This window comes from Lynx canadensis, chromosome B3, assembly GCF_007474595.2.
Source record: "Lynx canadensis isolate LIC74 chromosome B3, mLynCan4.pri.v2, whole genome shotgun sequence".
Classification (NCBI taxonomy): domain Eukaryota; kingdom Metazoa; phylum Chordata; class Mammalia; order Carnivora; family Felidae; genus Lynx; species Lynx canadensis.
This window is the reverse complement of record NC_044308.2, coordinates 61,306,265-61,327,775: the sequence shown is the minus strand read 5'-3', so window position 1 is coordinate 61,327,775 and position 21,511 is coordinate 61,306,265. Positions and strand designations below refer to the sequence as shown.

General features: G+C 39.9%; 1 protein-coding gene across 1 annotated transcript in view; it reads left to right on the top strand.

Annotated features, from left to right (window-relative positions):
- The first annotated feature begins 243 nt into the window (after nt 1-243).
- The window catches only part of MGA (MAX dimerization protein MGA), a 102,661-nt gene continuing 81,393 nt past the window's right edge, over nt 244-21,511 (top strand). Inside the window, 2 exon segments of the mRNA XM_030318429.2 lie at nt 244-353; nt 7,089-8,219. Of these exon segments, the coding sequence (XP_030174289.1) occupies nt 7,156-8,219 (1,064 nt within the window). The 5' untranslated portion in view covers nt 244-353; nt 7,089-7,155.

Sequence of the window (21,511 nt, the reverse complement as noted above, 5' to 3'; positions counted from 1 at the left end):
TCCTCCCTCGCCTTTCTTGATTCTGGAAGCTTCATTAGGCTTTTATCGGTTTCTGGGACCCGGAAAACCAGCGGCTTCAGCTCCAGGGGCGGGTCCCAAGGGTCTTGTCGCTGCTCCGGGGCCGTTTGGCCTCCTGGTGTTGGGGGAGGGGCGAGGGAGGTGCTGCTCGCGCCTCCTTTTGCGCTTGCGCGGTGGGCTCTGAGCGGGTAGGAGCGCGTGCGCGGTGACGTGGACGTCCGGTGCGCGCGCAGGCTCTTCAGCTGGAGCGGACACACGGTGTGCGAACCGAACAGAATAACCCGCCCCCAGCGGGATGTGAAGGACTACGGGTGAGGCCGGCCACGCCCCGCACGGTAACTCTCGGGCCTGGGTGGAGGGCGTCCTTTTACTACTGGCCCGATTGGAGTTTTTCGAGAGTTTGAAGCGCTTGTGGATTTGAACAGCGTGAGAAGCGTTCCTTGTGCGATCTTCGCACGCCCCAGCCAGGCCCGGCCTTGCGCGGGGCGCCGTTGGCGCGCGCCTGTGGCCCCCCTGAGCGAGGCTGCGCATGTCACCTCGCGCGCGTCCCCGGCCTCACTTCCGCGTCGCGCAGCAAACTCACTGGTAACATCGACGCCAGAGAGAGCGGCCACGAGGCGGGCGGGGTGAGAAGCGCCCTTGGCGCGGCCCTGCCCTCGCGTGCGTGGGGTGCCGCACCGCATGGTACGCTCCGCATGATGACTTTCAGCGCGGCGCGGGGCTTTAGGTCGAGAGCTCTGCTTGTGCGCTTTGCATTTTAGAGCTCAGGTCTCGGGGTTCAAAAAACTCTGAGGGAAACGGTGCTGACGTCGCTTTTTAAGGAGCTGTGTGCAGCTTTTTGACACCTGTGTAAACGCCTCTTTAGCTTGTAATTTCCGGGCAAGTTGTTTGAGGCAGGACCGCGCGTGAGTTTAGTAAGGAAGGCGAGGAAGTGAGCCGTACGGGAGTGGGAACTCGGTAAACAAAGACCGGTGGCTAGTAAGTGCAGAAATGAGGGCGGGGAAAACAGGTGGGCAGAGCAGGTGTTATTTTCTTTTCCTCCGTGGGCAGCCTTTGGTTAGTTCTCTGTTTATGAGGTTTCCCGCGTTTGTTAAATTGTCAAGTAGGTGTCTGTTCTCAGTGGTAGGTGGGTCTGGGATATAACTAAGTTTATTTGAGCGCTAGTAACCAAAGTTGAGGGACGTGTGTGCGAAGAGTATGGAGAAGTTAGAGATCATTTCATACCGGATTAAGAGTGGAAAATGGTAATGTCTTTGAAGATTTTTGCTTTGCTTTGGGAACCCCGGGGATGCCTCCTTCTGGGGAGGGTGCAAGAAGGGGGGATGAGGGAGGTCTCAAAGGAGGGGGTGACTGATGGCAGAATGCGAGTGACCAAAGTACACCTTCTTCTGAGGGAAGACCACACTCCCAGGGTTCGCCTCGCCGAAGCAGACACGTGGATGAAGAGAACTCTCGCGTCCACCCGCGCGCCACCAGTGGGTGTTGTAAAGCTTCTCAGGCTTCTGCGGTGTAATCCCTGGCAAATACTGCCTGTTCTGCCTCTTCTTTTTGGGCACGACGCCGCGGCTAGGCTGCAGGGAAAGTGCCTGGAGGCGGCGTGACGACTGCTGGGAAGGGGGCTGGCCCGAGAGGGCCGGGTGGCTGGTTCTGTAGTCTCCACGGTAACAGAATGCGACTGGATCCCGCGGAGCGTTCGGCAGGTTCCGGCCGGCGGCACGTGATCTGTCGGGACTCTTCTCCGGAAGAGCTTTCCTTGCGGCATTTTTTCACGTGGTTGTCGGCCAGCTGGCCTCTGCAGTTAAAAAGCGGTGATTGTGGGCCCTTGATAGTCGACGGCGACTGCTCTTCCTGGGGACTGGCAGGAGCCCTTTTCACTTACAAGGGTATGGGGTCAGTGTTGGTGTTTCTTCCAAACGTGGTTATGTTTCCAGCGGTTATGTGGGTAGAGTGGGTTGAGTTCAGCTAACAGAAAACACATGTTTAAGACGAGTAAATTCAGTGCCCTGGGTACTCAAAACAGGGTGGCTGTTTGATACTATCCGTTTCTGCCATAAAAGTTCTTCAAATTCTGCTTATGTAACTGCTGGGACCTGAGAACTTGCTAACCCTTTGTTGTTAAAGGACCATTCTTAGGAATAGAAAATGTTCCTGTAGTTAGTATTAACTAATGGTATTTGGGGAGAGAAGGAAGGGGGCATACTCTTAGGCAAATACAGTTCTTGCCTTAACACCAAAGCATTTCAGGTAGTATTTGCGATTTCCTTTACAGGGCTGTGGTAATGATAAAATGCCCAGGATGTTGTTTGATCTGGAGTAAGTTCTTACTAATGAGATAACTATTAAAATCAACCTAATGGTGAAGAATTGGTGGTTGGCTATTTTACTGTTTTTGCCACCATTTGCTGTCATTTTTTTAAAGTAATGGTATTTTGATTGGGTGTTATTTGGGTGGGGGGAGTGGGGTGGGGCAGGGAGCAGTACATGAATCATTGAATTGGGTAACTACCTAATGAACTGTTGTATTTTGTAAGTTGCAGGAGGGTCATGGCTCTTGTAGTTAAACATTTCCCCAAGAGGTCACTGGTGAAAAGACGTTTAGGGTAGGGACTCTGAAATTGTAACAGTTTGTTTATGGCACTTGCCACATTACTTACCTGAAAACAACATTCTCTCTGAAAGCTTGTGTGTGTGTGTGTGTGTGTGTGTGTGTGTGTGTGTGTGTTCTGATGGGACTTATTCAGAATGTTAGAGTATTTGCCATCCACAACTAAACTTACTTCCTGGGCTCGTTATTATAATTTTATTACGTAGATAAATGCTTGATATTGAAAAGTTGAACTGAGGTTTTGTTTTGTTTTGTTTTTTGTAATTGTCTTCCTTAAAGCGTTTAGAGAGCCAGATATAAGGTATTTTAAAAATCTTGCTGGGAATAGATTTATTTCTGCATGAGTAACCTGATCCTTCCTAAAGTACATTTGATTTTTGTAGTTGGTTAAAGCCTTAGAGTGTTATATATGTGTCTGAAATAGCTGAATATATTGAATTGACTATCCTTTGATTATAAGATCCTATATAGTATCCCAGAAGAATAAGCATGCTTATATTGGGAGTCTGGTATGGAGGGGCACTTGGGTGGCCCAGCTAGTTAGGTGTCCGGGCTCTTGGTCTGATCTCAGATCTTGATCTTAGGGTCTTGAGTTCAGGCCCCTCATTGGACTCATCCCTGGGCATGAAGCCTACCTAGAAAACAAAAAAAAGATTGGTATGGAGTAAGAACTCAATTCCTTTCTCCCATATCAGTAGCAGTGTATAGCAAAATAAATAAATAAATAAATAAATAAATAAATAAATAAATAAATAAAACGGAGATTGTTTTGGTCATAAAGTAGGTCTTTGGTTTTTTAATGCATTTTAACTAACTCATGGAATACTTTGATTGGAAGGTTTTTTCAAAAAACAACTTGGACAAATCACTAAGTCTGAAAATTATTTTTCCTGTTTTCATACACATTTTTACATTAAACAAATTATATTATCTGTGCACAGAGTTGAAATAGGGCGGGCTGACTTTTCTGTACTTAATTTTTTTTTTTTGTTTAGGCAAAAGGAAAAATCTGAAATGTGTTTATGTGAAGTTAGCATAAAATTTACTTCAATGCATTCTGTAACACTAAATGGGATTTCTGTCAGTTGAATATTTGACATGTCATAGATTTTTAAGAGTGGTTTTTTAAAGCACTAGTTAAAACTTCTTTGCCCTAGTTTTACCTGTAATCTGAAAACCAAGATTTTTTTTTTTTTTTAATTTTTTTTTTCAACGTTTATTTATTTTTGGGACAGAGAGAGACAGAGCATGAACGGGCGAGGGGCAGAGAGAGAGGGAGACACAGAATCGGAAGCAGGCTCCAGGCTCTGAGCCATCAGCCCAGAGCCCGACGCGGGGCTCGAACTCACGGACCGCGAGATCGTGACCTGGCTGAAGTCGGACGCTTAACCGACTGCGCCACCCAGGCGCCCCCTGAAAACCAAGATTTTAATTTTAGTATTATAGACGGGAATGTTTAAGAAATTCTAAACCCTTTTTAATATTCATAGGTTTGGGATATCTAAAAAGATGTTAAGGTAGTTCTTTGCCACTAAGTTCTTAGTTGTATTAAGTAAATGTACTTAAGAATGTTTTACATAATTGCTCACAAAAATGGTGGTTTGTAAAAAAAAAAACAAAAACTTTGAACGTTATCAACTAAGTATAGGGATTTGCAGTTTGATTTATATGCTTTTGTAGAGGTATTAGTTTTTGTGAATTTTCTAAGCCTTATTTTTTTAACGTTTATTTTGAGAGAGAGTGCATGGGGGGGGTTGGGCACAGAGAGATGGAGTGGGAGAGGGGTGGGGGGGGGGGGGGGAGGGAGGGAGAGAATCGTAAGCAAGCTCCACATTGTCAGCGCCTGGAGTCTGATGTGAGGCTCGAACTCATGAACCGTGAGATCATGACCTGAGCTGAAATAAAGTTGGATGCTTAACCTACTAGGCCACCTAAGCGCCCCTAAGCTTTATTAATTTTATGGTCCCCTTATTTTTTACTTGTAGGTCTATTTTAATTTTGCTTTATCAATCTCTGATGCTGCCTAAACTTACTAGTTTTAGGAAACCAGTGAACTTAATTGCCTTAAGCCTGAGGCAGCTTTTGAAAAGAATCACCCTAAATTTTCTCTCTTAAAAAAATAAGCTCTAAATGAGAGAAGAAATTGTTTTTTCATCTTTCCTGGGTATTAGTGCTTTAGTGTAAGGAAGTGGGATTCTATTTTTATATTTAGCCATAATAGGAAACAGTAGCCAACCTTTTTGAAGTCTTGACTTTTAAAATATCTATTATCCTTAGGCTAATTGTGAATATTTTAAGTTTTTTGGTCATGTGGCCAGTTCTCTAAAAAGAGGTAAAGTTCAGATCATATGATTTTGCTGCTTGTCAGTAGCTCTGATGAAAGATAAAATTAGACTTTTTAATTAAAGTGAGTAGCATCAATAAAAGGCTGATTTGATTAATTAAAATTATTGACCCACTTATGCAGGAGTAGTGATGTAGCATCTTTTTTGTGTAAATGCTAATTAGAGATAACTTTATATCTTGTAGAATATTTAGGTAATTGAACACATCAGTTGAATTTAACAACCTGACATTTCTGTATAACTTTTTATTGAGATATAAATCACGTAACATAAATTCACCATTTTAAAGGGTACACTTCACAGATTTTTAGTTACTGAACATTTCTGTCACCCCCAATAGAAACCCCATACCCATTAGCAGTTGTCCCAGTTATCCCTCTCTCCTTCCCCTGGCAACCACTAATCTACTTTTCATCTCTGCAGATTTGCTTGCTTTAGACATTACATATAAATGAAATCATATGTGTGGGATTTTATTTTATTTCATTTCATTTTTTTAATGTTTCTTTGTTTATTCATTTATTTAATAATAATAACAGACAATATGAAGCAGGCTCCCCGCTCTGAACTGTCAGCACAGAGCCTGATACGGGACCCGAACCCACGAACTGTGAGATCATGAGCTGAAGTCAGATACTTAACTGACTGAGCCACCCAGATGCCCCCTTATATGTGGGATTTTAGTTAAATAAGGACTAATTTTAATTATTTTTCAAATATATTGTATGTTCACAAGGTAAAAAATTTACAGTGTTACGGTATGTTTTTTCCCACCCACCCAGTTTTCCCTTGATATAGCCAACACTAGTTCTTTTCCTATCTGTATAAATAGTATGTATGTGTGAAGCAAATACATACTCTATTCTTTCTTTAGCTTTTTGTTTTTAATTTTATCAAGAAGTGTAACATAACCTATAATTCTTTGGAACATTTTGCTCTTAATATATCTTGTAGAGTATGAGTCCATAAAACTTATACATTGTTTATTTTATGTTTGTTTATTTGTTTATTTAATGTTTATTTATTTTTGAGAGAGACGGAGGCAGAATGTGAGTGGGTTGGGGCAGAGAGAGAGGGAGACACAGAATCCGAAGCAGGCTCCAGGCTCTGAGCTGTCAGCACAGAGCTCGACATGGGGCTTGAACTCACGAGCTGTGAGATCATGACCTGAGCTGAAGTCGGATGCTCAACTGACTGAGCCACCCAGGCACCCCTGTAGTTTTGATATTTTCATGTTGCCCTGTATCATAGAGATTATGTTGTCTTACAGTCTCAGCATCTGGTTAGATGAGAATGCTGGTTGATTTACACCCTTTCCAACACCTCTACCAAATTTTGACTTTTGCTGGTGTGATGGGATAAAAAAAAGTGTCAGGATGGTTTTAATTATGTATGTCTCTTATTCTGACATTACGTTTTCACAGGTATTTTCTTTTGTACACTTTTTGATATAATACAGTGCTGCAAATATCTTTTCTTTTATGATTAGTTTTTCTCTAGTTTTACTGTAAGAATGCAGTATATAATACATATACAAAATATATTAATTGTTTATATTATGGTAAGCCTTCTGTCAACCATGGTTTATTAGTGATTGAGTTACACACAGGTTTTCTTTTATTATTTTTTTTTAACGTTTTTAATTTATTTTTTAGAGAGAGAGAGTGAGAGTGCAAGCCGGGGAGGGGCAAAGTAAGAGGGGGATATAGGATCCAAAGCAGGCTCCACACTGACAGCAGAGAGCCTGATGTGGGGCTTGAACCGACGAACTGTGAAATCATGACCTGAGCCAAAGTTGGATGCTTAACTGACTGAGCCACCTAGGCACCCCCATATAGATTTTCACCTGTGCATGCAGGAAGGGGAGGTCGGTGGTCCTAATCCCTGAGTTGTTCCAGGGTCAACTGTAATTACATTAAAATGAATTTTAAGAAGATAATTCAATAATCCAAAGTGAATGTCACTACATTGATAGAAAGGCAGAACCAAAGTCTTGAAAGAGTTTAGGAATATGTTTTGGGGATAGCATAATTATTCTTGTATTTTTAACTAAATAAACGTTTACTTGATTAACGTGCTTTTGTTTTGTTTTTTGTTTTTTTGTTTTGCTTGTTTTGTAGGCTGGGAAGTCTGCTGTGACTATGTGGTGACTACAATTATCTTACTACTGAGTTTCCCACTGGAATCATGGAGGAGAAACAGCAGATTCTATTGGCTAATCAAGATGGTGGTACAGTGGCAGGAGCAGCACCTACCTTCTTTGTCATCCTAAAACAACCAGGAAATGGCAAAACTGATCAAGGAATTTTGGTTACTAATCGGGATGCCTGTGCTTTGGCTAGCAGTGTGTCATCACCAGGAAAGTCTAAAGGGAAGATTTGCCTTCCAGCTGATTGTACTGTGGGAGGAATCACTGTCACCTTGGATAACAATAGTATGTGGAATGAATTCTATCATCGAAGCACAGAGATGATTCTGACCAAGCAGGGAAGACGCATGTTTCCATACTGTCGTTACTGGATAACAGGTTTAGATTCAAATATGAAGTATATTCTTGTCATGGATATATCTCCTGTGGATAATCATCGTTATAAGTGGAATGGCCGCTGGTGGGAACCAAGTGGGAAGGCTGAGCCCCATGTTTTGGGGAGGGTTTTTATTCACCCAGAATCTCCCTCCACAGGTCATTATTGGATGCATCAACCAGTATCTTTCTATAAACTTAAACTTACCAACAACACACTGGACCAAGAAGGGCATATCATCTTGCACTCTATGCATCGCTACCTGCCAAGACTTCATTTGGTGCCTGCAGAAAAGGCTACTGAAGTGATACAATTAAATGGCCCTGGTGTCCATACTTTTACCTTCCCACAGACTGAATTCTTTGCAGTAACAGCTTATCAGAACATTCAGATTACCCAGCTGAAAATAGATTACAATCCATTTGCTAAAGGGTTCCGGGATGATGGGCTGAATAGTAAGCCCCAGAGAGATGGAAAACAAAAGAACAGCTCTGACCAGGAAGGTAATAGTGTTCCCAGTTCTCCTGGTCAGCGGGTCCGTCTTATAGAAGGTGAGGGGTCAGAGGTACAGCTAACAGATTCAGATCCTTTATCAAGAGGTCATGAAACATCAGGCAAGGGTTTGGAGAAGGCTTCTCTTAATATAAAACGGGACTTTCTTGGCTTCATGGATATCGATTCAGCATTGGGTGAAGTTCCTCAATTGAAACAAGAGGTTACTGAAAGGTAGGTTAACAGCTTTTCTATTCTTAGAGATAAAAAGGAATATTTTGGATTAAACATTGGTTGTGTGGACTGCTGACTTGAGATATTGATAAATGCAAGCTACTATAAAATATACCATAGTGTTTACATTTTGTGAAGTGACAACTTATTTTTTTGTATTGAGTATCAGTTGGGTTCAGGATTTAGAATTATAGGCAAATTAGATGGGATTTCACAACGGGAACCTTTTGCTCATTTAGATTTAGAGTTTGAGAATTTTTAGGCTTAGGATTTTTTTTTTTTTTTTTATATTTTATTTTTAATTTATTATTTTTAACGTTTACTTTTGAGAGAGAGAGAGAGAAAGCACGAGCGCGCGAGCAGGGGAGGGGCAGAGAGAGAGGGAGACACAGAATCCAAAGGAGACTCCAGGCTCTGAGCTGTCAGCACAGAGGCCAATGTGGGGCTTGAACTCACAGACTGCAAGATCATGACCTCAGCCGAAGTCTGACACTCAACCGACTGAGCCACCCAAGCACCCCTGTTTTATGTTTTTTTAAAAAATATTTTATTTTTTAGTAATCTCTACACCCAACATGAGGCCCAGGCATCCCTGGATTTTGGCAATCGTAATAGGTGTATAGTAGTATCTCATTATCTTAATTTGTAATTCTCTGATGACCTACAGTGTATGTCTTTTTATACACTTAACTTGCCATCTGTATGTCTTCTTTGGTGAGGTGTAGGTTAAGGTCTATAGCCCGTTTTAACCTTTTTTTTTTTTTTTTAAGCATTTGTTCATTTTTTGAGAGACAGAGTGTGAACAGGGGAGGGGCAGAGAGAGGGAGACAAAGAATCCAAAGCAGTGTCCAGGCTCTGAGCTGTCAGCACAGAGCCCAATGTGGAGCTTGAACCCATGAACTGTGAGCTCATGACCAGAGCCAAAGTTGGACGCTTAACCGACTGAGCCACCCAGGCGCACTTGTAGTCCATTTTAAAATTAGACATTTTCTTAAGTTTTAGGAGTTTTTTGTATATTTTGGAAAAGCAGTCCTTTATCAAATGTGAGTTGTGCAAATATATTCTCCCATTCTGTGGCTTGTTTTTTTTTCATCCTCTTGATAATTGTCTTTCACAGAGTAGTTTTTTTATTTTTTAGGAGTTTTCTTATTTTATGAAATTCAGCCTATCAGTTATTTCTTTCATGGATCTTGCCTTTGGTGTTATATTTAAAATGTCATTATCATACCCAAGGTCCTGTAGGCTTCCTCCAGTGATATCTTTCAGAAATCTTACAGTTTTGTGTTTTATATTTCAGTTTATGATCCATTTTAACTTATTTTTTGTGAATGGTGGAAGGTCTGTGTCTAGATTGAGTTTTTTGCATGTGGATGTCCTGCCATTCCTGTACCATTTGTTGAGAAGGTGATCTTTGCTCTTTTGTGTTGTTTTTTGCTCCTTTACCAAAGATTGGGTGACCACACTTATGGGGGTCTATTCTGTTTTATTTATTAAAAAGTTTATTTTCATTTATTTATTGAAGTTTATTTTGAAAGTGAGAGCGTGAGTGAGTGGTGGAGGGGCAGAGAGAAAGAGAGAGGGAGAGAGAGAGAGTGTGAGTGAATCCCAAGCAGGCCCTGTGCTGTCAGTGCTGAGTCCCACATGGGGCCCAGTTCCAGTACCCTGGGATCATGACCTGAACTGAAACCAAGAGTTAGACACTTAACTGACTGAGCCACCCAGGCACCCCAAATTCTTTTTAAGTTCAAATCCACATGTTCATTGCTGGTATAGGAGAGTGCTCTTTTGTATATTAACCTTGTATTCTGCAACCTTGCTATAATAGCTTAGTAATCCCAGAAGTTTTTTGTTAACCTTTCGGATTTCCTACCTAGATGATCATGTTATTTGTGAACAAAGGTAGTTTTCTTTATTAAAAAAAAATTTTTTTTAATGTTTATTTATTTTTGAGAAAGAGTGAGAGAGACAGAGTGTGAGCCCGGGAGGGGCAGAGAAAGAGGGAGACAGAATCTGAAGCCGGATCCAGGCTCTGAGTTGTCAGCACAGAGCCCAATGTGGGGTTCAAACCCACGAACTGTGAGATCATGACCTGAGTCGAACTCGGGCGCTTAACCGATTGAGCCACCCAGGCACACCAAGGCAGTTTTCTTTCTTTCTCCCCAGCCAGTCTATATTACTTTCATTTTCATTTCTTGTTTTATTGTACTAGGTAGGATTTCCAGTATGATGTTGAAGTGTGAGGGGAGATATCCTTGAACTTGGGAAAGGTTCTAGTTTCTCATATTTCATATGATGTTAGCTTTAATTGTTTAATGGATATTCTTAACCAAGTTGAGAAAATTTCCTTCTAATTTTAGTTTACTCAGTTTTTAATCATAAATGGGTGGTGGATTTTGTCAGATGCTTGTTTTCAATTTTACTGATACGGTCATCTGAATTTTCTTTTTAAGTCTGTTGTGATGGATTACATTAATTGATTTTCAAATGTTGAATCAGGCTTGTGTACCTGGGATACATCCCATTTACTTATGATGTATAATTCTTATATGTTGGATTCATTTTGCTATTTTGTTAAAGATTTTTGCGTCTGTTCATGAGAGATGACAATCTGTCATTTTCTTAGAATGTCTTTGTCTGGTTTTGGTATTAGGGTAATGTTGGCCTCAGAGAACGAGTTAGAATTATTCCCTCTATATATCATCTGGAAGAGCCTTTAGAGAATTGATTTAATTGCTTCCGTAATTGGGAAAATTCACAAGTGAACCCATCTGGGCCTGGTGCTTTCTGTTTTGGAAGGTTATTATTGATTCAGTTTCTTTAATAGAGGCCTATTCCAATTGCCTATTTCTTGTGTGAGTTTTGGCAGATTGTTTTTTTTCAAGGAATTGGTCCGTTTTCATCTAGTTTGTCCAATTTGTGGTCAGAGTATCCTTTATTATTTTCTTGATGTCCATGGTATCTGTAGTGATATACTCTTATTATCACATTGTATATTTCTGATTGTAGTAATTTGTTTTCTCTTTTTATTTTTTCTTATTAGTCTGGCTAAGGGCTTACTGATTTTTTTGATCTTTTTAAAGTAGCAGTTTTTGGGTGTTTCTCTTCTCCCAGGTCAGTTAAGCTCTAATAAAAACTTAGTAGGTTAGGCTCTGGTTAACTAGTTTCTCTAGAGGTCAGGCCTCATTGTTAGGAACAGAGTGCTTCCCCCTGCACTGCTGGGTTTTCTTTTCTTCATGAGAGGATATTTACTGTGAGCACGTGGTCTCGCTCCTGGAGGTAAAACTCATAAAAGTGTGAGGGCCCTTCTGTGACTGAGTTCCACTGGGGTTTTTAACTTTCATATTTGTTCACACTGAGCCTCTAGCAATTTGTTGGTTATAATTCAGGTTTATCTACTCCAGTGCTGGTTCCCAAAATGGTTTTTACTTGTCAGTCTGTGTTCTACTAAAGCCCTGACCCCCTGTATTCACCTATCTCAGTAGTTTGCCACTGTGTCTTCACCTCTCTTATGGGTCCAAAAAGAGTTGATTTATTCAGCCTGTTTAGCATTTTACTTGTTTAGGACATAGTGGCAACTTCCAAGCTTCCTAACATGTGGAACTAAAACCCAGAAACTTGACTTATTTGGAATGTTGGAGCACAAGTTTGGCAGAAATAAATCCCAGCTCAGTATTTTTCCTTTACCTTCCCTTTCTCACTGAATACAAATCCTATTAACAATTACTATTCTTTGAGTTTGGAATCCCCATGTTCATGAGTTTCCCTTGACTTGTTTATGGACAAGTCAGTGCTTTGTGTTTTCTAAGAATTGTTGTTGGAGTGAATGCTACTCAATTTACAGTTTTGTATTTTCTTTTTTAAAAAAAGCTTTTTAAAATGTTCATTCTTGAGAGAGAAAGAGAGCATGAGTGGGGGAGAGGCAGAGAGAGAGAGAGAGGGAGACAGAATCTAAAGCAGGCTCCAGCCTCTGAGCTGTCAGCACAGAGCCTGACATGGGGCTTGAACTCACGAATCATGAGATCATGACCTGAGCCAAAATAGGATGCTTAACTGACTGCACCACCCAGGTGCCCCAGGTCTTGTTTTTTTCTATCAAGGGAAAGTTCTTTTCAGTTTTTGCTTATCACTGTGGTATTTTTATAGTTGTAACTAGTGAATGCTGTCTATAATAACTGATTTTCCAACCATAGTCTAATCATAATCACCCAACACAATTAAAAATGAATCTGAACTTTTGCCCTCAGTTCACCTTTTTTTATTTAAGTAAAAATTTTTTAAAGTTCATTTTTATTTAGTTTGAGAGAGGAGAGAGAGAGAATCTTAAGTAGTTTCCACTGTCAGCACAGAACCAGTGTGGGGCTTGATCTCATGAACTGTGAGATCATGACTTCAGCTGAAATCCAGAGTCAAGAGTTGGATGCTTAACCAGCTGAGCCTCCCAGGTGCCCCTGATTATTGTAATTTTTGTGGTATGCTTTGAAATAGAGAAGTATGTTTCCCAACTTGGTTCTTTTTTTTCAAGCTTGTTTTGGCTATTTGAGATCCCTGGAAATGCTGTATGAAATTCAGCTTCTACAAAAAAGACCATTGTGTTTTTGATAATTGTTACACTATATCTGTATGTTGCTTTGGGTAGTGTTGTTACCTTAAAAGAGTTATGTTTTCTAGTCCATGGACATGGGATATCTTTCCATTCAGGTCACTTTTAATTTTTTTAATGTTTATTTTTGAGAGGCAGAGGAAGGGCAGAGAGAGAGACGCAGAATCCAAAGAAGGCTCCAGGCTCTAAGCTGTCAGCACAGGCCCGAAGTGGGGCTCGAACCCATGAACCATGAGATCAAGACCTGAGCAGAAAAAGTCTTAGGCTTAACTAACTGACTGAGCCACCCAGGCACCCCTCTGTTTAGGTCTTTAATTTCTTTCAGCAATACTGTATACTTTTTTTTAAAATTTTTTTTAATGTTTTTATTTATTTTTGAGACAGAGAGAGAGACAGAGCATGAGTGGGGGAGGGGCAGAGAGACAGGGAGACACAGAATCAGAAGCCGGCTCCAGGCTCTGAGCTGTCAGTACAGAGCCTGACGTGGGGCTCGAACTCACGGACTGTGAGATCATGACCCGAGCTGAAGTCGGATGCCCAACCGACTGAGCCACCCAGGTGCCCCTACTCTATACTTTTTAATGTAAAAAAGTCTTTGCTTCCTTGGTTAAATCTATTCCTACATATTTTACTCTTGCCTTTTTTTTTTTTTTTTTAAACGTTTATTTAGTTTTGAGAGAAGAGCACAGGGGATGGGCATAGAGAGAGGGCAACAGAGGATCTGAAGCGGGCTCTGTGCTGACAGCAGAGAGCTTGATGCTGGGCTTGAACTCATGGAACCATGAGATCCTGACCTGGGTCAAAGTCAGAAGCTTAGCCAACTCAGCCACACAGGCGCCCCTGTATTTTATCCTTTTTGATTGTATTGCGATAGAATGGTTTTCTTAATTTCCTTTTTGAAAAGGAAATTGCTGTGTTTTATATTGTGTATTGCTCAGTATAAAAACGTATTCATTCTTACATGTTGATTTTTGTATTCTTTGCTTTGCTGAATTTGTTGATTTTCTTGCTATTTGTGTATTTTTTAGAGTTTTCTATATATAAGATCATGTTATCTATGAATTGACATAGCTTTCTTTTCCAAATTGAATGTATATTATTTCTCTTTCTTGCCTAATTGCTGTAGCTAGAACTTCTAGTACTATATTTAGAAGTGGTGAAAGCTGGAGCATTGGGGTTTTAAATTGCATTTTGCTAAGTTGGTAAAGTTGATCATCTTTTTATATACTTACCAGCCATTGGGATTCCTCAGGTGATCGTAGATGTGAGAGTTTTTTCTTGGACACCATTTTTCCCCTTTGATTAGTTTGTTTACCCTTTGGCAAAACCCATATTGTTTTAATTAATATAGCTTTGTAATGGTAGTTGCCTGACTTTTAGATTCCACCTAGGGTCCTACTCTACTCCACCTTTTAAAAAAATTAGTCATTGTTCTTACCTGCTTTGATGTGTTTATTATTTTGTTTCTATTGCAGACATTATTCTTATAAATGTTGGAATGCCTTTCCCTCCAGTTTTGCCCTTATTTGTCAGACTTTTAATTTTTTAAAAGTAATTGGATACTGTTACTTCTCAGTTTAACTCTTCAGAGTCTACTGATTGCCTTAAAAGAAAATATTAAGTAAAAATAGTATTATTTTGTTTCAACCCCAACTATTACAGTCTGCAGTTTAGTTCTGACATTAACAACTGAGCTGGTGTTAGTTTCCACAAGTTTGAAGACATGGTCCCCTAGAAGACTGCCCCTACTTCAGATAGCTGCCTTAAGTGGTGTCTCCAAGTTACTTGGACTTCTTAACATTTGGCTGCAAATTCAGAGGTTCTCCTGAACACCCTCAGGCTTACTAATTCCCTAGAATAACTCCATAGAACTCAGGAAAGGACTGTATTTATGACAGCAGTTTATTATAAAGGATGCAGATTAGAATCATTCATACGAAGAGATAGAGAGTGAGGTCAGGAGGGTCTCAAATGTAGAGCCTCTATGCTCTCTCCCCAGGAGACCTGTAGGGTGTGTCACCCTCCTGGCATATGGATGTGTTCACCAACTAGGAAACGCCTTTGAGTTTTGGTGTCTGCTTTTGTTAAGGTTTCAAGTAGGTGTGGACTAACTAAGTCACTGGCCAGGTGATTGAACTTAATCTCTCCAGCGCCCTTCCCCTCCCTGCAGGTCAGGTTGCTTTGTAGCCCCAATCCTCTAATCACAGGGTGGGTCCTTCTAGTGACCAGTCCCCATCATGAAGCTTTATAGGACCTCACTGTTGAGTTACCTCATTAGCGTAGTCTTAAGTGTGATCCAGTGGGCTCATGAATAATACAGACACTTTTATTTATTTATTTTTTTAAGAGAAAGAATAGAGTGCCCACACCCATGCATCGGGAGGGGCAGAGGGAGAGAGGGAGGGAGAAAGAATCTTAAAAAGGCTCCATGCCCAGAGCATCTGATGTGGGATGTGGGGCTCCATCCCTGGACTGTGTGATCATGACCCGAATGGAAATCAAGTTGAATGCTCGACTGACTGAGCCACATAGGCTCCCCTAGCAAAGACACTTCTATCACTTAGGAATTTCCAAGGGTTTTATAGAAACTCCGTGTTAGGAACACTGGATGAAGACCAGACAAGTTCATTATATGATAAGTATATACACATAATTTAAAAAGCTTAAATAAAACCACATGGTGAAAAAGATACTCTCTTGCTTCATTCCTCTTCACCCCCTACAGTTCTTCCTAAAGGAAATTTGATTTTTCACTTACAGTCATTTCTAGTGATATCTGTCTCTGTCTAAATCATATGCAGTGCAACTAATTATCATATTTACATGTTATCCAAGTCTTTCAGTTTGTCTTCCCTTGTCAGTACAGTCGTCACAAAAATATCCATTTTTAATGCTGTGATATAAATTTTCTATACTGTTTAGCCAAATAGTATATCATAATCACATTTTCTTGTATAATTTTGTTTTTTAGTAATTGTTACCATATTTTTTCTTTCCCTTAGTTTTCTATATGCCTAGTGGTAATTCTTTTCAAATTCTTTTTAAAATTTATTTTTTATTTTTCTAAGGCTTTTATTTATTTTTGAGGTAGAGAGAGACAGAGCATGAGCAGGGGAGGGGCAGAGAGAGAGGGAGACACAGAATCCGAAGCAGGCTCCAGGCTCCGAGCCCGACGCGGCCTCGAACTCACGAACCGTGAGATCATGACCTGAGCTGAAGTCGGACGCTCAACCATCTGCCACCCAGGCGCCCCAATTCTTTTCAGATTCTTAAGTTAAACTTGAAATTTCTCAGTTTACTTAGACACGCACACACTTTTCATCTAATTAACGTAAAATTTTTTTTGTCTCCTGAATACTATCTTGAGTTGCTCTTGTCTGCCTTTGTCAATCTGAACTAGTTGTTCTCTGAGACTGTAAAGGTTTGGGATTTCACTTTGCTGTCATCCTGCTGACTCTGCATTTAACATTGTTTTATATAGGTCCTCCTATTTCCTGTATCTTCAGTTGTCTCTATGGCTTTGTGTTCTCTTTTTTTTGGTCAAGTACATCTTTTTGTTCCCTCAGAAAGAATGTATGGTACGTAGAATTTTGGAATATTTAAATAAAATCACTTCTGATGGAAATAGTAGTGTCCTTTCAACTTGCTTTGCCCTTTTCAACCCTTAGTTTTCTTCTTGCATGGTGAAAAGTAACTTTGTTATATCCTCCTGCTTTATATATTTGGTTGGGTATAGAGTTCTTTGCTTGAAAACGTGTCCTTGTGTTCCAGTTACCTGTTGAGAAGGGTTTTTTTTTTTTAATTTTATTTTTTACTTTTTAAAATTTACGTCCAAATTAGTTAGCATATAGTGCAACAATGATTTCAGGAGTAGATTCCTTAATGCCCCTTACCAGTTTAGCCCATCCCCCCTCCCACAACCCCTCCAGCAACTCCTCCAGTAACCCTCAGTTTGTTCTCCATATTTGAGTCTCTTCTGTTGTGTCCCCCTCCCTGTTTTTATATTATTTTTGTTTCCCTTCTCTTATGTTCATTTGTTTTGTCTCTTAAAGTCCTCATATGGGTGAAGTCATATGATTTTTGTCTTTCTCTGACTGACTGATTTCACTTAGCATAATACCCTCCAGTTCCATCCACGTAGTTGCAAATGGCAAGATTACATTCTTTTTGATTGCCGAGTAATACTCCATTGTATGTATGTGTATATATATATATATATATATATATATATATATACCACATCTTTATCCATTCATCCATCGATGGACATTTGGTCTCTTTCCATACTTTGGCTATTGTTGATAGTGCTGCTGTCAACATGGGGGTGCATGTGTCCCTTCGAAACAGCACACCTGTATCCCATGGATAAATGCCTAGTAGTCCAATTGCTGGGTCGTAGGGTAGTTCTATTTTTAGTTTTTTGAGGAACCTCCATACTGTTTTCCAGAGCGGCTGCACCAGCTTGCATTCCCAGAGGTTTTTTTAGTAAGCTCTGTGCCCAGTGTAGGGCTTGAACTAACAACCTCAAGATCAAAAGTCTCATGCTCTAGGGACTGAGCCTGCCAGTCCCCCCCAACCCCTGCCTTGAGAAGTTTGATGTCCTTTTGATTCCTGGTCCTTTGATGCTCTTCTTAACATCTTTTGTTGATCTCTCATATTATGAAATTTCACATTGATAAGCTTTGGTGTGGTTTTCATTGTTGTGTGCTGTGTTTTTTCAATCAAATTCATGTTCTTTAGTTGTAGGAACATATTTAGTATTATTATTCTGGTAAATTTTCCACTTAAGGTTTTCGGTTGGATGTTCAATCTTCTGGATTACTTTATATGGTCTTTTTTTTTTCCCTGTCATTATCTTTTTGCTCTTCTTTACATGAGGTTTTCTTGATATAATATCTAACTTACTGAAGGCTTTTTTTTTTTTTTTTACATTTTATTTATTTTTGAGAGAGAGAGAGAGAGAGACAGAGAACAAGTAGGGGAGAGGCAGAGAGAGAGGGAGATACAGAATTCGAAGCAGGCTCCACGCTCTCAGCTGTCAGCACAGAGCCTGATGCGGGGCTCCAGCTCACAACTGTGAGATCGTGACCTGATCCGAAGTCCGACGCTTAACCCAACCGACTGAGCCACTCAGGGGCCCCACTTACTGAAGTTTTTATTACAGTCATGATTACAACCATGTTATGGTTTCTTCAGTCGGTTGAGCGTCCGACTTCAGCTCAAGTCATGATCTCAACGGTTTGTGAGTTTGAGCCCCATGTCAAGCTTTGTGCTGACAGCTTGGAGCCTGGAGCCTGCTTCAGATTCTGTGCCTCCCTCTCTGTCTGCCCCAACCCACTCACATTCTGTCTCTGTCTCTCTCAAAAATAAATAAACATTAAAAAAAAATCAGATTTCTATTATTTTTAAAAATTTTATTATTTAAAAACAATTTTTCTTAAAGTTTATTTTTGAGAAAGAGAGAGAGCATGAGTGGGGGTCGGGGGGAGAGGCACAGAATCCAAAGCAGGCTCCAGACTCTGAGCTGTTAGCACAGAGCTGGACTTAGGGCTCGAACTCATGAACCTTGATATCATGACCTGTGCCAAAGTTGAACGCTTAACTGATTGAGCCACCCAGGAGCCCCTGATTTTTCTTTTTTTAAGCTTATTTATTTATTTTGAGAGAGAGAAAAAATCTCAAGAAGGCTCCCCAGTGTCAGCACCGTGCCTGATGTGGGCTCCAGCTCAAGAACTGTAAGATCATGACCTGAACCGAAATCGAGTCAGTTGCTTAATGAGCCACAAGCACCCTAGATTTCAATTTCTTAATTTCTTCCTTCCTTCCTTCCTTCCTTCCTTCCTTCCTCCCTCCCCCCTTCCTTTCTTCCTCCCCCTTCCTTCCTTCCTTCCTTCCTTTCTTCCTCCTTCCTTCCTTCCTTCCTTCCTTCCTTCCTTCCTTTCGGGAGAGACAGAAACAGCGTGAGTGGGGGAGAGGCAGAGGAAGAAGGGGGTAGAGAGAGAATCCCAAGCATGCTCTTCACTGCCAGCACAGAGCCTGATGTGGGGCTTGAACCCATGAGATCATGACCTAAGCCAAAACCAAGAGCTGGACGTTTAACCAACTGAGCCACCCAGGCACCCTAACCCAGATTTCAGTTTCTAGGAGCTCTTTGTTTTCTTCTGCATTTTACATTTCCATTTTCCAGTGGATTTCTTTTTTCTGTTAATCTAATAACCAGTTTCATGGAAGGCATTATGTTATAGTTTCTTCTAAGGTGCATCAGTAGTTACCTGTACATATGTTTATAATAGCATCTATTAAGTAACATGTTGTCTTCTTGTATGTCTCCTGTACTGGTGTGTAAATTCCTTGAATGTAGTGACTGTGCTTTATTTGTTTTGGCAATAATCCCTGTGCCCAAGAAAATATAATGGCATGTTTTAGGTGCTCAGTAAATGTTGACTGAGTTTTATCTATAGCACTTACAGCTTTTTAAATGTGTTTCAGAGTGATGGCACATATCCTGTTTATTTGTTGCATTGATTATTATCAAAAAAGTAATCCTTTTTTTTAAATTGTACAAATTGTTGGTTTTGCTTATATTCTTGCTTAAATAATCTTTCACCTAATTTATTTGGATAGAGGCTTCTTCGAAGTATGAAATTTCAGGGTTCTTTGCAAAATCCTCCCGCCAAGACAAATTTTCATGCATTATGCATAAAGTTTTTATTGGAAGATAAGGAGAGATCCTTTCTGAGAACCTTTCTAACTGAACAAGTTTAATTTCCCAGGAAAATGTGAAAGCAATTACTGCAGTAACAGCCAACATCTAGCTTTATGAAGTTCTCTGCTACTGAAAACAAAATTCAGGTGGTGTGACTAAGGGAAAAGAAAATACAGATTTTTTTTCTACATCGTGGAAGTTATTATCTTGAAATTGAAGATAATTAGAGAACTTTCATTAAATGTTAATCCTCAATTAATTGATAGAGAATGACATTTTTATATGAATTTATTTAAAAATTGACATAACAGGGAAAGGAAAAAGAGGGCTTGTTTTGCTTATTAGCCTTTTAAAAAAAGATGAAGGAAACTGGATGGCAAAATTATAAATTTGTTAAAAAGCCTTGAGTTGTCACTTAAAATGGGTGGATTTTATTTCTTGTGCTTTTGATTTTAGCCGTTCTGATAGGTGTGAGGTGATAAGTTTATGGCTTTGATATGCATTTCCCTGATGATTTGTGATGTTGAACATTTTTCTTGTGTTGGCCATCTGTAGGTTTTGTTTGGAAAAATGTCAGTTCCTGTTCTCTGCCCACTTTTAATTGGATTATTACTATTTTTTTAGTGTTGACTTGTAAAAGTTCTGTATATATTTTGAGTATTAACCCCTAATTGGGTATATTGTTTGCAGATATCCTCTCCCCTTCTGTAGGTTGTCTTTTTATTTTGTTGATGATTTCCTTTGTTGTGCAAAAGCTCTTTATCTTGGTGTAGTCCCAGTAGTTTAATTTTGCTTTTGTTTCCCTTACCAACGGAAATGTATCTAGAAAAATGTTTCTGAGATGATGTCAAAGAGATAACTGCTTGTGTTTGTTTTCCTCTAGCAATTTTATGGTTTCAGGTCTCACATTTAGGTCTTTGTTTTGAGTTTATTTTTGTGTATGGTGTAAGAAAGTGTTTCAAGAAATTAGTGTTGGTGAGGATACACAGACAAAGGATCCCTTGTGCACTGTTGACGGGAATGTATGCTGGTGCAGCCACTCTGGAACACAGTATGGAGTTTGTAAAAACAAATTTTTTTAATAGGATTATCACATGATCCCTTAATCCTTTTATTGGAGGATTACCCCCCAAAATTGGATTACCCCTCCAAAAATGAAAATACTAATTTCAAGAGATATGTGCTACCCCTATGTTTATTGCAGCATTACTTAACAATAGCTAAGATATGGAAAGAACTCAAGTGTCCATTCAAAGATGAATGGATAAAGATGTAAATACATACAATGGAATATTATTCAGCCATAAAAAGGATGAGATTGTGCCATTTGCAATAACAAGGCTGGATCTAGAGTATATAAAGTGAAATAAATCAGGGAAAGAAAATATATGATTTCACTCAAAATTTAAGAAAGAGAATTTCAGAAAAGAATGTAGAAGGAAAAAAACCCTAAAAACCGGACTCTTAAATATAGAGAACAAACTGGTGGTTGCCAAGGAGAGGTTAGTGGGGGGATGGGTAAAATAGATGAAGGAAATTTGAAAAAAGATGTCGATTTTATGTTACATAATTTATAAATAAAGCTGTTAAACAGGTAAAGAAAAAGCCATTTTTCACCACTTAAGTGAAATTTTTGCAAGGGAGAAGTTCAGACAACTTCAGACTTCAGACAGATGTTCAGACAGAGCTTGGCTTGGGATTCTCTCTCTCTCTCTCTCTCTCTCTCCCCCTCTCCCTCTCCCTCTCCCTCTCCCTCTCTCTCTCTCCCTCCCTCCCTCCCTCCCTCCCTCCCTCCCTGCCCCTCCCCCACCTGCACTGTTTCTGTGTCTCTCAAAAATAAATCTATAAGCTTAAAAAATAAATTGTAAACTGTTGTATTCTCCCAGGTTTGTGCAAGATTATTCATTATGTGTTAGATTTCATCAGGGAATCCATGGAGTTTTCTTTTTTGGCAGGTTTCAAATCACAAATTCAGTTTCTCTTTTC